This window comes from Mustelus asterias, chromosome 16 (assembly GCF_964213995.1).
Source record: "Mustelus asterias chromosome 16, sMusAst1.hap1.1, whole genome shotgun sequence".
NCBI lineage: Eukaryota > Metazoa > Chordata > Chondrichthyes > Carcharhiniformes > Triakidae > Mustelus > Mustelus asterias.
In genome coordinates, this window is record NC_135816.1 from 79,573,284 (window position 1) to 79,587,666 (window position 14,383).

A 14,383-nucleotide genomic window follows, 5' to 3' on the forward strand; every position below is an offset into this window, starting at 1 on the left:
TACATATCTGTTTCCTCGATCTCTCGCTGGCAGTTGGGTGGCCTATAGTAAACCCCCAACATTGTGACTACACCTTTCCTATTCCTGAGCTCCACCCATATTGCCTTGCTGTATGAGCCCTCCGAGGTGTCTTCCCGGAGTACAGCTGTGATATTCTCCTTAACCAGTAGTGCAAATCCCCCATCCCTTTTACATCCCCCTCTATCCTGCCTGAAACATCTGTAACCTGGAATGTTAAGCTGCCAATCCTGTCCTTCCCTTAACCAAGTCTCTGTAATGGCAACTACATCATAATTCCTAATACTAATCCAAGCTCTAAGTTCATCTGCCTTACCTGTTACACTTCTCATGTTGAAACAAATGCACTTCAGTCCACCAGACCCTCTCTGATTAGCAATCCCACCCTGCCTGCTCTTTCTCTGAGTCTTACTGGCCCTACTCTCTGGTTCCCCTTCAGCTAATTCACCTTTGCTTTGGGTCCCATCCCCTGCCAAGCTAGTTTAAATTCTTCCGTGTGACACTAGCAAACCTCCCGACCAGAATATTTGTGCCCCTCCAGTTTAGATACAATCCGTCCTTCGTGTACAGGTCCCATCTGCCCCGGAAGAGACCCCAATGGTCCAGATATCTGAAACCCTCCCTCCTACACCAGCTGTTTAGCCACGTGTTGAGGTGCACTATCTTCCTATTCCTAGTCTCACTAGCACGTGGCACAGGGAGTAATCCTGAGATTACAACCCTAGAGGTCCTGCTTTTTAACTTTCTACCTAACTCCCTAAACTGCTGCTGCAGGACCTCATCACTCTTCCTACCTATGTCGTTGGTACCAATATGTACCAGCCTCTGGCTGTTCACCCTCTCCCTTCAGAATGCTTTCTGCCCGTTCAGAGACATCCTGGACCCTGGCAACAGGGAGGCAACATCCCATCCTGGAGTCTCTTTCACGTCCACAGAAACGCCTATCTGCACCCCTAACTAGAGAGTCCCCTATAACTATTGCTCTAGTCCTCTTTGTCCCTCCCTGCTTAACAACAGAGCCAGCCGTAGTATCACTGCTTTGGCTGCTGCTGCTGTTATCCCCTGATAGAAACATAGAAAAACTACAGCACAAACAGGCCCTTCGGCCCCGCAAGTTGTGCCGAACATATCCCTACCCTTTAGGCTTACCTATAACCCTCCATCCTATTAAGTCCCATGTACTCATCCAGAAGTCTCTTAAAAGTCCCTATTGAGTTTGCCTCCACCACCACTGACGGCAGCCGATTCCACTCGCCCACCACTCTCTGTGTGAAAAACTTCCCCCTAACATTTCCCCTGTACCTACCCCCCAGCACCTTAAACCTGTGTCCTCTCATAGCAGCCATTTCCACCCTGGGAAAAAGCCTCTGAGAGTCCACCCGATCTATGCCTCTCAACATCTTATATACCTCTATTAGGTCTCCTCTCATCCTACGTCTCTCCAAGGAGAAAAGACCGAGCTCCCTCAGCCTATCCTCATAAGGCATGCCACTCAAACTAGGCAACATCCTTGTAAATCTCCTCTGCACCCTTTCAATCTTTTCCACATCCTTCCTGTAATGAGGCGGCCAGAACTGAGCACAGCGCTCCAAGTGGGGTCTGACGAGGGTCTTATATAGCTGCATCATTATCCCCGGACTCCTAAACTCAATCCCTCGATTGATAACGGCCAGCACACCATACGCCTTCTCAACCACCTGCAGGGCCGATTTTAGAGTCCTATGGACCCGGACCCCAAGGTCCTTCTGATCCTCTACAGCTCATTGTTCCACAGGAGCAGGCTGAGGGTAAGGGAGCTTGTTTGTGCATTTTAGTTATTTATTTTTCAGTTAAATTAGTGAAAAAAATCGGAGGTTTTTTTTCAAAACAGGAAGTAGGCCCAGCAGCAGCCTGGGAAGGTTTTGGAGGGTTTAAAAGTAGGCTGCACCTTTGAGCGGGCAGCGTCGTTAGCGGGCAGCAGAGTGAGCAGGGGGCAGAGTGAGAGCTGAAGGGCTTTGGCTCAAAACGGGCTTCGGCGAGAACAGGCAGAGGCGAGAGTAGGTTTTTTTCTTTCCCAGAAAGTTTATTCTTGTTTTTCCTCAGAGTAAAAAAAAATGCTAGGCAAGATGTTGGAATTCTCCTCTTGCAGGATGTGGGAGATCAGGGAGACCTCCGGTATCCCTGACGACAGCACCTGCAAAAGATGCATTCAGCTGCAGCTGCTAGCAAAGCGTGTTCGGGAACTGGAGAAGGAGCTTGATGACCTCCATCTAATTCGGGAGAATGAGAAGTTTATAGACAGTAGCTTTACAGGAGATAGTTACACCTAAGCAGCAGAGCACAGGAAATTGGGTTACTGTAAGGAGAGGAAATGGCAGTGTGAAAGGACAGGCAGAGCAGGGTTCCCCTGTGGCCATACCCCTCCACAACAGGTATACTGAATTGGATACTGTTGTGGGAGATGCTTTACCTGGGACAAGCTGCGACAGCCGGAACTCTGATACTGAGTCTGGTTCTACAGCGCAAAAGGGTGGGATGAAGAAGAGGAGAGCAGTAGTGATAGGGGTCTCTCAATGGTCAGAGGTACAGACTGGAGGTTCTGTGGTCGGGACAGAGACTCCCGCATGGTTTGTTGCCTCCCAGGTGCCAAGGTCAGCGATGTCTCTGATCGCGTGCACAGCGTTCTAAAGTGGGAAGGTGATCAGCCAGATGTCGTGGTACACATCGGTACCAATGACGTGGGAAGGAAGAGTGAGGAGGTCCTAAAGAGTGAGTACAAAGAGCTTGGAAGGAAGTTAAAAAGCAGGACCCCGAGGGTAGTAATCTCAGGATTGCTACCTGAGCCACATGCCAGTGAGGGCAGGAGTAGGATGCTTGGGCGGATGAACACGTGGCTGAGGAACTGGTGCAGGGGGCAGGGTTTCCAATTCTTGGATCATTGGGACCACTTCTGGGGCAGGTGGGACCTGTACAAGAGAGACGGGTTACACCTAAACTACAAGGGGACCAAGATACTTACAGGGAGGTTTGCGAGTGTTATTGGGGAGCGTTTAAACTAGATTTGCAGGGGGGTGGGAACCAGAGTGCCAGAGCAGATAGTGGAGCAGGGGTAAAAAGACAGGTTAGTTCAAGCAAAATCACAAATGGAAGGGTAGAGTGTGGTGGAAATAATCTTTTGAGGTGTGTCTATTTCAATGCCAGGAGTATTGTGGGGAAGGCAGATGAGCTGAAGGCGTGGATAGACACATGGAAATATGACATTATAGCCATTAGTGAAACTTGGCTACAGGAGGGGCAGGACTGGCAGCTCAATGTTCCAGGGTTCCAATGTTTCAGGCGGGATAGAGGCAGAGGGATAAAAGTTGGGGGGGTGGCATTGTTGGTCAGGGAAAATGTTACAGCGGTACTCAGGCAGGATAGATTAGGGAGCTTGTCTACAGAGGCCCTATGGGTGGAGCTGAGAAACAAGAAAGGTATGACCACATTAATGGGGTTGTATTATAGACCACCCAATAGTCAGTGAGAATTGGAGGAGCAAATCAGCGGAGAGATAGCAGACAACTGCAAGAAAAATAAAGTTGTGATAGTAGGGGATTTTAATTTTCCACATATAGATTGGGACTCGCATACTGTTAAAGGTTTAGATGGGGTAGAGTTTGTAAAATGTGTTCAGGAGAATTTTCTACATCAGTATATAGAGGTGCCAACTAGAGAGGATGCGATATTGGATCTCCTATTGGGAAATGAGTTGGGGCAGGTGATGGATGTGAATGTGAGGGAACACTTTGGATCCAGTGATCATAATGCCATTAGTTTCACCTGATCATGGATAAGGATAGATCTGGTCCTCGGGTTGAAGTTCTGAACTGGAAAAAGGCCAAATTTGATGAAATGAGAAGGGATCTGGGAAGTGTGGATTGGCACAGGCTGTTCTCTGGTAAGGATGTAAATGGAAAGTGGGAGGCCTTCAAAGGAGAAATTTTGAGAGTGCAGAGTTTGTATGTTCCTGTCAGGATTAAAGGCAAAGTAAATCGGAATAAGGAACCTTGGTTCTCGAGGGAGATTGTAACAGTGATTAAGAGGAAGAGAGAGCTGTATGAAATGTACAGGCAGCAAGGAACAGATCAGATGCTCGAGGAGTATAAAAAGTGCAAGAAGCTACTTAAGAGGGAAATCAGGAGGCTAAAAGAAGACATGAGGTTGCTTTGGCAGACAGAGTGAAGGAAAATCCAAAGAGCTTCTATAGGTATGTTAGGAGCAAAAGGATAGTGAGGGATAAAATTGGTCCTCTTGAAGACCAGAGTGGTAGACTGTGTATGGAACCAAAAGAGATGGGGGAGATACTAAATGTTTTTTTTGCATCCGTATTTACTGAGGAAACGGGCATGGAGTCTACGGAAATATGGCAAACAGGTAGGGAGGTCATGGAACCTTTACAGATTAAAGGGGAGGCGGTGCTCGCTGTCTTGAGGCAAATCAGAGTGGATAAATCCCCACGGACCTTGAGGGAAGCTAGTGTTGAACTTGCAGGGGCCCTGGCAGACATATTTAAAATGTCAGTATTCACGGGGGAGGTGCCGGATGATTGGAGGGTGGCTCATGTTGTTCCGTTGTTTAAAAAAAAGTTCCAAAAGAAATCCGGGAAATTATCGGCCAGTAAGTTTGACGTCGGTGGTGGGCAAGTTATTGGAAGGTGTGATAAGGGATAGGATCTACAAATATTTGGATAGACAGGGACTTATTAGGGAGAGTCAACATGGCTTTGTGCGTGGTAGGTCATGTTTGACCAATCTATTAGAGTTTTTCGAGGAGGTTACCAGGAAAGTGGATGAAGGGAAGGCGGTGGATGTTGTCTACCTGGATTTCAGCAAGGCCTTTGACAAGGTCCCTCATGGGAGATTAGTTAGGAAGGTTCAGTCGCTAGGTATACATGGGGAGGTAGTAACTTGGATTAGACACTGGCTCAATGGAAGAAGCCAGAGAGTGGTTGTGGAGGATTGCTTCTCTGAGTGGAGGCCTGTGACTAGTGGTGTGCCGCAGGGATCGGTGTTGGGTCCATTGTTGTTTGTCATCTATATCAATGATCTGGATGACAATGTGGTAAATTGGAACAGCAAGTTTGCTGATGATACAAAGATTGGAGGTGTAGTGGACAGTGAGGAAGGTTTTCAAAGCTTGCAGAGGGATTTGGACCAACTAGAAAAATGGGCTGAAAAATGGCAAATGGAATTTAACGCAGACAAGTGTGAGATATTGCACTTTGGAAGGACAAACCAAAGTAGAACGTACAGGGTAAATGGTAGGACTCCGAAGAGTGCAGTTGAACGGAGGGATCTGGGAATACAGGTACAGAATTCCCTAAAAGTGACGTCACAGGTGGATAGGGTCGTAAAGAGTGTCTTTGGTACATTGGCCTTTATAAATCGGAGTATCGAGTATAAAAGTTGGAGTGTTATGGTAAGGTTATATAAGGCATTGGTGAGGTCGAATTTGGAGTATTGTGTACAGTTTTGGTCACCTAGTTACAGGAAGGATGTAAATAAGGTTGAAAGAGTGCAGAGAAGGTTCACAAGGATGTTGCCGGGACTTGAGAAGCTGAGTTACAGAGAGAGATTGAATAGGTTGGGACTTTATTCCCTGGAGCGTAGAAGATTGAGGGGAGATTTGATAGGTATAGATAGAGTGAATGCAAGTAGGCTTTTTCCGCTGAGGCTCGGGGAGAAAAAAACCAGAGGGCATGGGTTAAGGGTGAAAGGGGAAAAGTTTAAAGGGAATATTAGGGGGGGCTTCTTCACGCAGAGAGTGGTGGGAGTGTGGAATGAGCTGCCGGATAAAGTGGTAAATGCAGGGTCACTTTTAACATTTAAGAAAAACTTGGACGGGTTCATGGATGAGAGGGGTGTGGAGGGATATGGTCCAAGTGCAGGTCAGTGGGACTAGGCAAAAAATGGTTTGGCATAGACAAGAAGGGCCAAAAGGCCTGTTTCCGAGCTGTAATTTTCTATGGTTCTATGGTTCTACTTAGAGTCTTTCCCTTTATATTGTACTCCTTCATCCCATTTGACCTGCCAAAATGGACCACTACACATTTATCTGGGTTGAAGTCCGTCTGCCACTTCTCTGCCCAGTCTTGCATCCTATCAATGTCCCTCTGTAACTTCTGACATCCCTCCAGACTACCCACAACCCCACCAACCTTCGTGTCGTCAGCAAACCTACCAACCCATCCCTCCACTTCCTCATCCAGATGGCATCTATCCTCGACTGCTCAGGGAGACGAGAGGTGAAATTGCTGGGCCTCTGACGGAAATCTTTGTCGCTTCTTTGGACACGGGTGAGGTCCCTGAGGATTGGAGGATAGCGAATGTGGTCCCGTTGTTTAAGAAGGGTAGCAGGGATAACCCAGGAAACTATAGGCCGGTGAGCTTGACGTCCGTGGTAGGGAAGTTGTTGGAGAGGATTCTTAGAGACAGGATGTATGTGCATTTAGAACGGAACAATCTCATTAGTGACAGACAGCATGGTTTTGTAAGAGGGAGGTCGTGCCTTACAAATTTGGTGGAGTTTTTTGAGGAAGTGACAAAAACGGTTGATGAAGGAAGGGCCGTGGATGTCGTCTATATGGATTTCAGTAAGGCATTTGACAAAGTCCCACATGGCAGGTTGGTTAAGAAGGTTAAGGCTCATGGGATATAAGGAGAAGTGGCTAGATGGGTGGAGAACTGGCTTGGCCATAGGAGACAGAGGGTAGTGGTCGAAGGGTCTTTTTCCGGCTGGAGGTCTGTGACCAGTGGTGTTCCGCAGGGCTCTGTACTGGGACCTCTGCTATTTGTGATATATATAAATGATTTGGAAGAAGGTGTAACTGGTGTAATCAGCAAGTTTGCGGATGACACGAAGATGGCTGGAATTGCAGATAGCGAAGAGCATTGTCGGGCAATACAGCAGGATATAGATAGGCTGGAAAATTGGGCGGAGAGGTGGCAGATGGAGTTTAATCCGGATAAATGCGAAGTGATGCATTTTGGAAGAAATAATGTAGGGAGGAGTTATACAATAAATGGCAGAGTCATCAGGAGTATAGAAACACAGAGGGACCTAGGTGTGCAAGTCCACAAATACTTGAAGGTGGCAACACAGGTGGAGAAGGTGGTGAAGAAGGCATATGGTATGCTTGCCTTTATAGGACGGGGTATAGAGTATAAAAGCTGGAGTCTGATGATGCAGCTGTATAGAACGCTGGTTAGGCCGCATTTGGAGTACTGCGTCCAGTTCTGGTCGCCGCACTACCAGAAGGACGTGGAGGCATTAGAGAGAGTGCAGAGAAGGTTTACCAGGATGTTGCCTGGTATGGAGGGTCTTAGCTATGAGGAGAGATTGGGTAGACTGGGGTTGTTCTCCTTGGAAAGACGGAGAATGAGGGGAGATCTAATAGAGGTGTACAAGATTATGAAGGGTATAGATAGGGTGAACAGTGGGAAGCTTTTTCCCAGGTCGGAGGTGACGATCACGAGGGGTCACGGGCTCAAGCTGAGAGGGGCGAAGTATAACTCAGACATCAGAGGGACGTTTTTTACACAGAGGGTGGTGGGGGCCTGGAATGCGCTGCCAAGTAGGGTGGTGGAGGCAGGCACGCTGACATCGTTTAAGACTTACCTGGATAGTCACATGAGCAGCCTGGGAATGGAGGGATACAAACGATTGGTCTAGTTGGACCAAGGAGCGGCACAGGCTTGGAGGGCCGAAGGGCCTGTTTCCTGTGCTGTACTGTTCTTTGTTCTTTGTTCTTTGTTATTTATGAAAATGCCAACCAGCAAGGGTCCCAGAACAGATCCCTGGGGCACACCACTGGTGACCGACCTCCATTTAGAAAAAGACCCATCTATACCCACTCTCTGCCTCCTTTGGGCAAGCCAGTTCTGGATCCACAGGGCAGCAGCCCCTTGGATCCCATGCCCTCTCACTTTTTCTAGAAGCCTTGCATGGGGGACCTTATCGAACGCCTTGCTAAAATCCATATAAACCACATCTACCGCTTTCCCTTCGTCAATGAGTTTAGTCACATTTTCGAAGAACTCCACCAGGTTCGTAAGGCACAATCTGCCTTTGACAAAGCCATGAGTATTCTTGAGCATACTAAACCTCTCTAAATGCTCATAAATCTTGTCCCTCAGGATCTTCTCCATCAGCTTACCAACCACTGAGGTTAGACTCACCGGTCGGTAATTTCCTGGGCTATCCCTATTCCCCTTCTTGAAAATAGGAACCACATCCGCAACCTCCAATCCTCTGGCACCTCTCCCGTCTCCATCGACGACGCAAAGATCATCGCCAGAGGCTCTGCAATCTCTTCCCTCGTCTCCCACAGTAACCTGGGGTACATCCCATCCGGACCCGGCGACGTATCTATCTTGATGCCATTCAAAGATTCCAGCACAACCTCTTTGTTAAAGTCCACATACTCAATCTTTTCAGTCCACCGCAAGCCCACAGTACATCCACCCAGGTCCTTCTCCTCTGTGAAAACCGAGGCAAAATACTCATTAAGCACCTCTGCCATTTCTACTAGTTCCGTACAGACTTTCCCGCCTTCACCTTTTATCGGCCCTATTCCTTCACGTCTCATCCTTTCACTCTTCGCATATTTATAGAACGCCTTAGGGTTTTCCTTAATCCTACCTGCCAAGGCCTTCTCGTGACCCCTTCTGGCTCTCCTAATTTCCTTCTTTGGTCCCTTCCTACAAGCCGTATACTCATCTCGATCCCTATCTTCGCCAAGCTCTCTGAACCTTTTGTATGCTTTCCTTTTCTTCTCGACTAGGTCCCGCACAGCTTTCGTGCACCACGGTTCCTTTAACCTACCAACACCTCCCTGTCTGCTCGGAACGTTGTCATGTAGAACTCTAGACAGACATTCCTTGAAAAACTGCCACCTCTCTTCAGTACATTTCCCCGAGAATACCTCCTTCCAATTTACTCCTCTAATTTTCTGCCTTATGTCTTCATATTTCCCCTTACTCCATATATTAACGCTTTCCTCGCTTGCCTGATCCTCTCTTTTTCCAATGCAAGCATAAAGGAGATAGAGTTATGATCGCTATCCCCAAGATGCTCTCCCACTGAGAGATCTGACACCTGTCCAGGTTCATTGGTCAGTATCAGACCAAGTACAGCCTCTCCTCTTGTAGGCCTGTCCACATGCTGTGTTAGGAAACCCTCCTGAACACACCGAACGAACTCCTCCCCATCCAATCCCCTTACCCAAGGGATATTCCAATCTATGTTTGGGAAATTAAAGTCTCCCATCACAACAACTCTGCTATTACCTATTCTATTGCCGATAGAAAACTCCCAGCAAAGTGATCGACCCCTTCCCACTCTGAACTTCCACCCACAGAGACTCTGTGGACAATCCCTCCACAGCATACACCTTCTCTACCGCTGTGACACTATCCCTGATCAGCAGTGCCACTCCACCCCTTCTCTTGCCTCCTTCCCTGTCCTTCCTGAAACATCTGAATCCCAGCACCTGGAGTATCCAGTCCTGTCCCTGAGACATCCAAGTCTCCGTAATGGCCACCACATCACACTTCCAGGCATCGATCCACGCTCTGAGCTCATCCCCTTTATTCACTATACTCCTGGCATTAAAGTAAACACATCTCAATCCTTTGGTCTGAGCTCTCCCCTTCTCTATCCCCCGTCCATCCTCCCTCTTGCACCGTCTATAACCCTTCTCTGTTTGTGAGCTAACTTCCTCGCTCCCAGTCACCTCGTCTCGATCCCCTCCCCCTAACCTATCTAGTTTAAACTCTCCCCAGTAGCCTTAGCCAATCTTTCCGCCAGGATATTGGTCCCCCTGGGATTCAAGTGCTACCCGTTTTTTGTGTACAGGTCACACCTGCCCCTAAGGAGGTCCCAATGGTCCAGGAACCTGAATCCCTGCCCCTTGCACCAGTCCCTCAGCCACACATTCATCCTCCACCTCACTCCATTCCTGCCCTCACCTTCCCGTGGCACAGGCAGCAATCCTGAGATTACTACCTTTGCTTTCCTCCTTCTCAGCTGTCTCCCTAATTCCCTATACTCTCTTTTCATGACCCCTTTCTTCCCACATCAGCGGTACCAATATGTACCGCTACCTCTGGCTCCTCTCCTTCCCCCCTCAGGATTTCTGGGACTCGACTGGTGACATCCTGGATCCCGGCCCCAGGGAGGCAGACCACTATCCAAGACTCCCATCTGCCTCCGCAAAATCGCCTGTCCGACCCCCTTACTGTCGAGTCCCCGATTAATACCGCCTTCCTCCTTTTTTCCTTAGCCCTCTGAGTTACAGGGCCGGACTCCACTCCGGAGACACGGCCACTGCTGCTTCCCCCAGATGGGCTGTCCCCCCCAGCAGTTCTCAGGCAGGAGTACTTGTTGTGTAGGGGCACATCCACCGGGGTGCTCTCAATCACCCGGGCTTTACCCTTCCTGGCCGTCACCCACTTGGCCTCCACCCGTGGCCCTGGTGTGACCACCTGATGATAGCTCTTGTCTATCACCTCCTCATTCTCCCTTAACAGCCTAAGATCCTCGAGCTGCAGTTCCAGCTCCCTGGTTAGCACTGCTGCCTCACAGCTACAGGGACCTGGGTTCGATTCCCGACTTCGGTCACTGTCTGTGCGGAGTCTGCACGTTCTCCCCGTGTCTGCATGGGTTTCCTCCGGGTGCTCCGGTTTCCTCCCACAGTCCAAAGATATGCGGATTCGGTGGATTGGCCGTGCTAAATTGCCCCTTAGCATCCCGGGATGCCTACGTTAGAGGGATTAGCAGGGTAAATATGTGGGTTACGGGGATAGGGTCTGGGTGGGATTGTTGTTGGTGCAGACTCAATGGGCCAAATGGCCACCTTCTGCATGGTCAGGATTCTATTCTATGATTCCACAGAATAAAACGCTAGTATTTTAAAATTTCTCTTGTAACGTAACCCTTGAAGTATCATTTTAGTAAACTCTCATCACATTCATTCCAAGAATCACATTCCCAGGTTATGGATCCTGAACTGCTGCAGTGCGGCAGCTCTGATTTAACCAGGGTTTTGTATGTCCGAAAGCTGGTTTCTAACCCCTTGTATTCTAGTCCTCCCGATGTAAAGGTCAGCATTTCATTAATCTGCGTGATCCTTTCTGTGTAGGTGTGAAACTTTACTGCTGTATGTAAACTGACCCCTCAGATAATTGCTCTGCTGTTAAATTATTCTAAGCTCGCTCATGTCCTCCTTTCCACTCGTGTGGTGCTTATCTGATTCCCATTTGCTCTTCCTCCAGCCGCAAGCAATCTACTGCAAGGATGTGTTGGATATTGAGCAGTTCTCCACAGTGAAGGGAGTGGAATTGGATGCTGCTGACAATGGTTTCTACGCCAGTTTTGCCACAGGGTCTGTCTGCATCCCCTGGCAAAATGAGGTAATGAAAGTCAGAGTCATTACCGTACAGCAAGAGGCCACCGGGGGTCCCTCACCAGCTCTCGGCAGAATCAGAGAAGGTCCAACTGCTTCTATCTGGCAGCAGCTCACCAGAAAATCCAACAGTTTCTTCACTCCGCACTGTCAGCACTGAGTTCAACAAACCACCTCAATACCCCTACACAACATCCTCGTTCCCACAGGATCTACACACACTCTCCAGCCTCATTCCCACAGGATCTACACACACTCTCCAGCCTCATTCCCACAGGATCTACACACTCCCAATCCTCATTCCCACAGGATCTAAACACACTCCCAACCCTCATTCCCACAGGATCTACACACTCCCAATCCTCATTCCCACAGGATCTACACACACTCTCCACCTTCATTCCCACGGGATCTACACACACTCCCCACCCTCATTCCCATGGGATCTAAACACACTCCCAATCCTCATTCCCACAGGATTTACACACATATTCTCCACCCTCATTCCCACGGGATCTAAATACTCTCCACCCTCATCATAGAGAATCATAGAACTCGACAGTGCAGAAAGAGGCCATTTTGCCCATCGAGTCTGCACCGACCACAAACCCACCCAGGCCCTACCCCCATATCCCTACATATTTACCCGCTAATCCCTCCAACCTACGCATCTCAGGACACTAAGGGGCAATTTTAGCATGGCCAATCAACCTAACCTGCACATCTTTGGACTGTGGGAGGAAACCGGAGCACCCGGAGGAAACCCACGCAGACACGAGGAGAATGTGCAAACTCCACACAGACAGTGACCCGAGCCGGGAATCGAACCCAGGTCCCTGGAGCTGTGAAGCAGCAGTGCTAACCACTGTGCTACTGTGCCGCCCAGGATCTACACACACTCTCCACCCTCATTCCCACAGGATCTAAACACTCTCCACCCTCACTCTCACAGGATGCGCGTATTCCACGCACCCTCATTCTCACAGGATTGACACAGTCTGTACTCTAATTCCCACTCCACACATGCTCATTCCCATCGGATTTACACCCTCCCCTCACCCTCATTCCCATCGGATTTACACCCTCCCCTCACCCTCATTCCCATCGGATTTACACCCTCCCCTCACCCTCATTCCCACAGGATTTACACGCTACACACACACACTCATTCCCACAGGATTTACACGCTACACACACACACTCATTCCCACAGGATTTACACGCTCCACACACACACTCATTTCCACAGGATTTACACACTCCATGCACGCTCATTCCCACCAGATTTACACACAGCTGGTAAGGTGGCACAGTGGTTAGCACTGCTGCCTCACAGCACCAGGGACCCAGGTTCAATTCCAGGCTTGGGTCTGTGCGGAGTCTGCACTTTCTCCCACAATCCAAAAAAACATGCTGGTTAGATGCACTGGCCATGCTAAACTCTCCCTCAGTGTACCCGAACAGGCACCAGAGTGTGGCGACTAGGGGATTTTCACAATAACTTCATTGCAGTGTTAATGTAAACCTACTTGTGACACGAATAAATGAACTTAAACTTAAATTCCCCTCACCCTCATTCCAACAAGATTCACACACTCCTCTTACCCTCACTCCCTGAGTGAATCGCCCCTTGACTAACCTATTAGATGTGGAGATGCCGGCGTTGGACTGGGGTAAACACAGTAAGAAGTTTAACAACACCAGGTTAAAGTCCAACAGGTTTATTTGGTAATACTTGTGTGGCTTTTGCTACCAAATAAACCTGTTGGACTTTAACCTGGTGTTGTTAAACTTCTTACTGTGTTAACCTATTAGAACCATAGAACCATGGTCCTTCTTGTCTGTGCCAAACCATTTTTTGCCTACTCCCACTGACCTGCACTTGGACCATATCCCTCCACACCCCTCTCATCCATGAACCCGTCCAAGTTTTTCTTAAATGTTAAAAGTGACCCCGCATTTACCACTTTATCCGGCAGCTCATTCCACACTCCCACCACTCTCTGTGTGAAGAAGCCCCCCCTAATATTCCCTTTAAACTTTTCTCCTTTCACCCTTAACCCATGCCCTCTGGTTTTTTTCTCCCCTAGCCTCAGTGGAAAAAGCCTGCTTGCATTCACTCTATCTATACCCATCAAAATCTTATACACCTCTATCAAATCTCCCCTCAATCTTCTACGCTCCAGAGAATAAAGTCCCAACCTATTCAATCTCTCTCTGTAACTCAGCTTCTCAAGTCTCGGCAACATCCTTGTGAACCTTCTCTGCACTCTTTCAACCTTATTTACATCCTTCCTGTAACTAGGTGACCAAAACTGTACACAATACTCTAAATTCGGCCTCACCAATGCCTTATATAACCTTGATGTGGAGATGCCGGCGTTGGACTGGGGTAAACACAGTAAGAGTTTTAACAACACCAGGTTACCTGGTGTTATTAAAACTCTTATTATATAACCTTACCAACTTTTATACTCCGATACTCCGATTTATAAAGGCCAATGTACCAAAGGCACTCTTTACGACCCTATCCACCTGTGACGTCACCTTTAGGGAATTCTGTACCTGTATTCCCAGATCCCTCTGTTCAACTGCACTCTTCAGAGTCCTACCATTTACCCTGTACGTTCTACTTTGGTTTGTCCTTCCAAAGTGCAATATCTCACACTTGTCTGCGTTAAATTCCATTTGCCATTTTTTCACCCATTTTTTTGGTTGGTCCAAATCCCTCTGCAAGCTTTGAAAACCTTCCTCACTGTCCACTACACCTCCAATCTTTGTATCATCAGCAAATTTGCTGATCCAATTTGCCACATTATCATCCAGATCATTGATATAGATGACAAACAACAATGGACCCAACACCGATCCCTGCGGCACACCACTAGTCACAGGCCTCCACTCAGAGAAGCAATCCTCCACAACCACTCTCGGGCTTTTTGC

General features: G+C 48.3%; 1 protein-coding gene across 4 annotated transcripts in view; it reads left to right on the forward strand.

The window, feature by feature from the left end:
* LOC144505264 (G protein-coupled receptor kinase 6-like) overlaps positions 1 to 14,383 on the forward strand; it is a 226,085-nt gene that overhangs the window by 195,527 nt on the left and 16,175 nt on the right. For all 4 annotated transcript variants that reach the window (XM_078231310.1, XM_078231311.1, XM_078231313.1 and 1 more), the window contains exon 14: positions 11,310 to 11,447. In XM_078231310.1, the coding sequence (XP_078087436.1) occupies positions 11,310 to 11,447 (138 nt within the window). The remainder of the gene's footprint in view (positions 1 to 11,309; positions 11,448 to 14,383) is intronic.